This window comes from Melanotaenia boesemani, chromosome 9 (genome assembly GCF_017639745.1).
Source record: "Melanotaenia boesemani isolate fMelBoe1 chromosome 9, fMelBoe1.pri, whole genome shotgun sequence".
Lineage (NCBI taxonomy): Eukaryota > Metazoa > Chordata > Actinopteri > Atheriniformes > Melanotaeniidae > Melanotaenia > Melanotaenia boesemani.
The window spans coordinates 17,967,079-17,974,262 of NC_055690.1; the positions used below are offsets into that span (position 1 = coordinate 17,967,079).

Consider the following 7,184-nt stretch of genomic DNA (forward strand, 5'->3'; position numbering starts at 1 on the left):
AATGAGAGTGGTTTGACGAGGGAAAAGAGAGCTGTCATCTTCAGAAGCAGACCCTGTCAGTTGCAAGTGCTCATCCAATTACACCATAAGAGTCCTCTCTTCCTGTCCTCCCATTTTTCATGTGCTCTCCACTTCTGAGACCACCTGATCTCCCTCATCTCTTCTCTTGTCCTTCTTCCTTTGTTGGTTCTTAAGAGGTCTCCAGTAGTTAGTGTTTTTTTTTTTCCCCCTCTATACCATGTGTTTAATGTGCACAAAACCCAAAGAGTATGCAAAACAATTTAAAGTTTTATTGCTAATTTTCTGACAAAATGCTTGTCTATAACTTGATTTTTTATTACTTTTCTTCTTTTTTTTCAGACATACACTCAGCTGTAGCACATGCTAATTTGAAGATGCCAACTGCATCTCTTCTCTTTTTAACTCAACTGCCAATGAGAATTTTATCCAGAGAACATGGTGCAGCTGCACAAAGAGTTCCACAGTACTAACCAAAACTAACTTTTTTTTAGCATCAATGTGGCTTATGTATTCTTAAAGTTAGCGGCCAATTAGAATTTCTAATAGCCAAACCATTTTTTTAATGGAAAGAAAATCTAGATTGTAAGTGCAACAGAACACATTTAATTTTCTTTAAATTAAGTTTCTTTATAATGTTATTTTTAGAGCTGTCAGATTATTAAAAATTTAATCAGATTAATTACAGCTTTCAAATAAATTAATCATGATTGATCGCAACTTTCAAATCATTAAAAAAAATAATTAATCACCATTTGCCTGAAATGTGCCCATTTTTACTGTATTATATCAACAGAAAGGGCCCATGCTACAAATATTTGCTGTAAGTGACCTTCTCTTGGGTAAACTACGGATGTTTAATGGTCAGCAAATGCAGTATGTAATGTACTTCTATGTTCTAAATAATCTCTACCATGTTCTAGATCATAATTCAGCCAACCGTCTCCATGGTGATAATTTCTGTAACAAAACCAGCAGATGACTGAAGTCAAATAGCCGACATTGATGAAGAAACTGAAAAAAACTGATGGTCTGAATAAAAACATGTTTCCTTTTATCATTAAAGTGTGAGTGTTTGTGCAGCAGTAATAAAAGTCCTACAGGAGCATCACCCAAAGTAAACACCTGCGGTTAAAATAAATCATTGGCTGTTTGTTTTACAAGTTTTTCTTCACTTTTTTTTTTTTACACTTTTTTTCCTGGCCAGTGCTCCTGCCTGGCACCCCATCAGATCTCTTCTAGACCCGCCCCTGCATAGCTGAAGTATAAACCGTGTCTACCGCCAGCTACTGTGTTAAAGAAGGAAGGTCCTGCCAAAAACAATACTTTGGGGTAAATATGTGATGGTGTGAACCACGAGCCGCTAGTTTCCTCCTTCTTCGCTAAACCATAAACACACGCAATGAGAGGAAAAGCCAATCAGCTCACCTGCTGCTCAAATGGAGAAAACCAGCAATCCAAAGAGCAGACATGTTGTTGCAAAACGGAGCTGGGCTGTCACAAGTTTAAGAAGAATGCGGGAAAAATGCGGGTGCGGAGTGTGTATTAAAACACCCCATTCTCCACGGAGGCGGAGTTGCTCCATTAATGCTGTGTTTATTCTGAAGTCCATCCATAGAACACCACGGCTGATCTTTCCCATCTCGCTTCTCCACGTCCCGCCGTCATGACATAGAAATGATGGATGTATGGGGCTTGTCATGCCGCACATGAGTTAATTGCGTTAAAAATCTTAATCAGTAAGTTACATAAATGAATTCGTGCTGTTAAGGTGTTATTTTTGATAGCCCTAGTTATTTTATTTATTTATTTGTAATGAAAATGCTGAACAACAATATTGTCTTAAAGTTTAGGCATTAACGTAACAACCAGTTAGAAACCGCCTAGTTATTTATGTGTCAGATTTTAGATTTTTCCTTAAATGTCTCTTCATTTAAATTTCTTTCCTCATTTAGCTGCACTGTGTTCAGGCAGTGTCTCGTGAACATCAGGTAGACTAAAGGAAGCCCACAGCCAATGCATGTCATGGAATAATGTTGATGGAAAATTTAATGATTACTCACTTAGTATTATAGGAGGGGAGATCTGGCTCCTTTCAAAGATTCAGCTCCCTAGAATTGCCGACTTTCCCAGCTCCTTAAAGGTCCTTCATTTACTGTTAATCAGAGTTTCTTTTTAGACCTAATTTAGCTATTATAATGACGTGTTTATGTGTTGGAAAGCAATTATTTAGTTAATTTTCTGTTTACATAAAAGCATTTATGCATTTTTTATTTATTTATTTATTTATTATTATTTTATTTTATTATTTTTTTATTTGTTTATTTTTTGCAGATCTATTGTTTAAAGATCCCTTATTATACATTTTTTTTTCAACAATTTCATATGAGTGTCAGAGGTCCAACAACATTAATTTAATTTAGTTTATTACCCCAAATTCAGCCTTGGTCCAGCCATTACACATGTGGTAAGCTCTACTGAGAACGGGCTGTTTCTGTGTCTGAACCATGTCCATGAGCTGTGCGCTGGTGCCCGCTCTGTGATTTTAGACGGCAGGCTGACAGAATTTTCTCATTTTTGGTCCTCATACACAGGCTATAAGGACTCATATGACTGTTAGAAACCTTTAAAAAGTTAATTTTGCATATGAATAAATGAATGAATATATAAATATGAACACAGAGCCATGGTTAACCAAAACAAATAAACGCCAAAGTTTGAACATAGTGGCACTTTAGATATTTTTAATGTTTTAATTTGAGCTTATCAGTCTCCAATATCATTTAAATGCACCCATATGTTGCTTATTGTTTAGTGTTTGTTCATTTCTTTACTTTTTCTGTTGTGCTTGCATCTTATTCCAGTCTTTTGCTGCCATTGTGTGAACTTGGCCTGTATCACCACACCGTCTTAGGAGCACCTGCCCACTTCATTCTTTTACGTAAAGATATAATCCACTATTTTGAGCATGTGATTGGCTTCATGGTGTGTCCATCAAACTAAAGTCCCACCCCCTGCCTCCTGTTAGCTACACAAAAGCTTTACCTATTCATCACCCGCCAAAGTGGCTAGTTTTTACATTATATGTTTTATTTTTTTTTATAACCACCAAACTGAATTGAAACCCACATTTGATGGGTGTTAACTTAGAACTCCAAAGTATCTAAGTAGCAGCTCTGATAAGAGTATCTTACCTGCTGTAAATAGCAGTCAGCATGATCTCAGTCAGGAGAATAAAAAATATTCCTGAGCCCAGTTAAAAGCACATATTGGGACCACAAAAAGAAGATTTTATTTCTATCTAAAACAACCTAAGCAACCCAAACCATAAATTTTTCATAGCAATATTGATCAGTTTTACAGTGCACTTTCACTTCTGCCTCAGTCTGTTCCTTCCAGACTCATGAAGAAATGATGTACAGTGTGTGCAGAATTATTAGGCAAATGAGTATTTTGATCACATCATCCTCTTTATGCATGTTGTTCTACTCCAACCGGTACAGGCTTGAAAGCCTACTACCAATTAAGCATATCAGGTGATGTGCATCTCTGTAATGAGAAGGGGTGTGGTCTGATGACATCAACACCCTATATCAGGTGTGAATAATTATTAGGCAACTTCCATTCCTTTGGCAAAATGGGTCAGAAGAGAGATTTGACGGACTCTGAAAAGTCGAAAATAGTGAGATGTCTTGCAGAGGGATGCAGCACTCTTAAAATTGCCAAGCTTTTGAGGCGTGATCATCTAACAATCAAGAGTTTCATTCAAAATAGTCAACAGGGTCGCAAGAAGCGTGATGAAAAAACAAGGTGCAAAATAACTGCCCATGAACTGAGAAAATCAAGTGTGAAGCTGCCAAGATGCCATTGGCCACCAGTTTTGCCATATTTCAGAGCTGCAACATCACTGGGGTGCCAAGAAGCACAAGGTGTGCAATACTCAGGGACATGGCCAAGGTAAGGAAGGCTGAAAAACGACCACCACTGAACAAGACACACAAGATAAAACGTCAAGACTGGACCAAGAAATATCATAAGACTGATTTTTCTAAGGTTTTATGGACTGATGAAATGAGAGTGAGTCTTGATGGGCCAGATGGATGGGCCCGTGGCTGGATCAGTACAGGGCAGAGAGCTCCACTCCGACTCATACGCCAGCAAGGTGGAGGTGGGATACTGGTATGGGCTGGTATCATCAAAGATGAGCTTGTGGGACCTTTTCGGGTTGAGGATGGAGTCAAGCTCAACTCCCAGCCCTACTGCCAGTTTCTGGAAGACACCTTCTTCAAGCAGTGGTACAGGAAGAAGTCAGCATCGTTCAAGAAAAACATGATTTTCATGCAGGACAATGCTCCATCACACGCATCCAAGTACTCCACTGCGTGGCTGGCCAGAAAAGGTCTAAAAGAAGAAAAAATAATGACATGGCCTCCTTGTTCACCTGATCTTAACCCCATAGAGAACCTGTGGTCCCTCATCAAATGTGAGATCTACAGGGAGGGAAAACAGTACACCTCTCTGAACAGTGTCTGGGAGGCTGTGGTTGCTGCTGCACGCAATGTTGATCATGAACAGATCAAGACACTGACAGAATCTATGGATGGCAGGCTTTTGAGTGTCCTCGCAAAGAAAGGTGGTTATATTGGTCACTGATTTGTTTTTGTTTTGTTTTTGAATGCCAGAAATGTATATTTGTAAATTTTAAGTTGTTATTTATTTTCACCAGGGAAACCAATATAAGTGAAATGGGTATATATTTGGTTTTTGTTAAGTTGCCTAATAATTATGCACAGTAATAGTCACCTGCACACACAGATATATCCTCCTAAGACACTAAAACTAAAAAAAAACCACTCCATCTTCCAAAAATATTCAGCTTTGATATTTATGAGTCTTTTGTGTTCATTGCGACCATAGTAGTTGTTCTATAATAAAATTAATCCTCAAAAATACAACTTGCCTAATAATTCTAGACACACTGTATTTTGTAGCACCGTCTTAACCTTCCAAAGCCAAAATTCAGACTTATTTCCATATAAAATGTGATGTAATTGTAAAAATATGACCGTTTTGACAACACTGTGTTACTCTATGGAGTTACTTTTGTGTTCACTAATATGTAAAATTAAAATTATGTAAGCGGACATAAATTTACTTGATCATTTCAAGTTTTGCAGTGAGATTGGATGAAGTGGTTGGACAGTTTCATGGAAAGGGATTGGGCAAAAATACTGACTTGGAGCAGAAATGTTTAGAAATTGTAGTTATAAAAATGCAAATTTATTTCCTTTTGGTATCACTGATATTAGTACATTGAGCCTAGCAAAAGATCTATAATAACCTCTGGAGGCCAAGATTGCCAGTCTCAGCTGTATTAGCTCCTCTTGAGGGTTACTTAAAGAGAAGCTTAAGGTGCAGCACAGCTGGGACTTTGTCCACAGAGAAAAGCCTGTGACAGGAACAGCCTCCCCTCTGATATATGAGGGGGAAAAAAAATTGTATGTCAGAAAACATTAATATACTTTCTGAAGAGGGAACAACAGGATAAAGTTTTAAAGAGGGAAACAAAGGCTACAGTAAGATGAGACTTAAGAAAGCCCAAGAATGGATATAATTTCAAGTACACCTGATTTATTCCACCCAGCCCCACCAGATGCCAACATCAACGCTTCACAGCATGGAGTCTGGCTGTGCATCCATCAGAGCAAAAAGATTAGAGCAGGGAGAAGGGACGCATACAAGAGAGGTAAGAGCCTATGTTTCATCCAGAAATCAGACAAAAATCTTGCAGGACTGAATTTAACAGTCACTTAACATACCGTGCCAACACACCGTTCTTTCTATATTTATCTTTCCCATTGCAGGAGCAACATCTCATCCTACAGCCTATTCCCTGTTCTACTGGTGGTAGGATGGATTGCTGGCTGCATCACAGTTGTCTACTTTGTCTTTATATTTGCTTGGGTATAAGTTTCCATCTCTAAATTGTAGAATATGCTTCAATATAAATAAAATTTTACAATGCAAAGAAACAAAGATATGTCCAAATGTATTTGTTGGCAAAGTTAAAAAAATCAACTTTGAATGTATTTTGACCATGCCAGTTGCAGAGCAGTGATGGTAGTTGATACAAACTAGTCCACCACTCTGGCATGTCAATAAATATTAGATGTGTACCACTGAATTTTGTATAGCATTGATGTCCCTCTGACTATGAATTATTCTGACTTTGCATATCCCCTAATTTTATTGCAGGTTTGTATAAAACAGTCGGAATGAGCTCAATGAAATTTATAACTAGCTTTCATGCTGCCCTGTGAATTACTAAACTTTTCACCTACAGCTTCGTCATCAGGTCAAAATGACTTTGTGCAACCAGACAGCATATTCGACCTTTGTGTGCCGTTTGTTCACTAATGGATTTTGATTTTCTTTCTCTGCCAGAGAGGAATTTGAGGAAGAAATGTAATGTATTGCAGAAATGGTTTTCTTCATAAGGGACAGAGAAGAAAACATTACCAATCTTTTTTATATCAGTTTTGCATTAGGAAGTAAAAGTCATGGATTTTTGGCAGGCAAGTGGGAAATGCTGGTATAAAGCTGAGCCATGAATAACAACAAATCCCTGCTATTGTCCAGTAGTGATCATGTTTACACTGTGGATTGAAATCAATTAACTCAAACATCAAATAGACGATCCATTGAGAACACAGCTGTTTCTATTGACAGAGTCAGACATTTCAGTTTCCATCATTAGGATGCTGTTCTTCACTATGCACCCCTTTTTAGAGCTCAGACCAAACAAAATAACATTTAATGACTAAGAGACAAAAAAAATTATATTTAGATACACTGAGAAGAGTGCAACCATGAATTAACTACTCTATAGTATGGGGACATAAATCTTTTTTCATAGTTACATGATGTGGACTTCACTTCCTGAAGGATAGACAAGCCAATCACAGTAAAGGAAATGATTAGTAAAGGTTATGATAAGTGTGCTTGATGTTTCTATTCTGGTTTATGTTTAAGGATAGATATTGAAAATCTACTTCACTGGCTAATAATACACTAAGTGAAACAGGTGGGAACGGAAAGCGTAAAGGTGAGGCGTGGGTTGGAAAATTTTCTGAGGGTCCCAAAACTACATTCTCATTTAGATGAGG

General features: G+C 37.6%; 1 protein-coding gene across 1 annotated transcript; it reads left to right on the forward strand.

The window, feature by feature from the left end:
• The first annotated feature begins 2,480 nt into the window (after positions 1-2,480).
• Positions 2,481-5,988, forward strand: LOC121645520 (sarcoplasmic/endoplasmic reticulum calcium ATPase regulator DWORF-like). The gene is made up of 2 exons (XM_041994010.1): positions 2,481-2,485; positions 5,883-5,988. Exons 1-2 carry the CDS (start codon positions 2,481-2,483, stop codon positions 5,986-5,988), a joined length of 111 nt encoding a protein of 36 aa, XP_041849944.1.
• Positions 5,989-7,184: the final 1,196 nt, after the last annotated feature.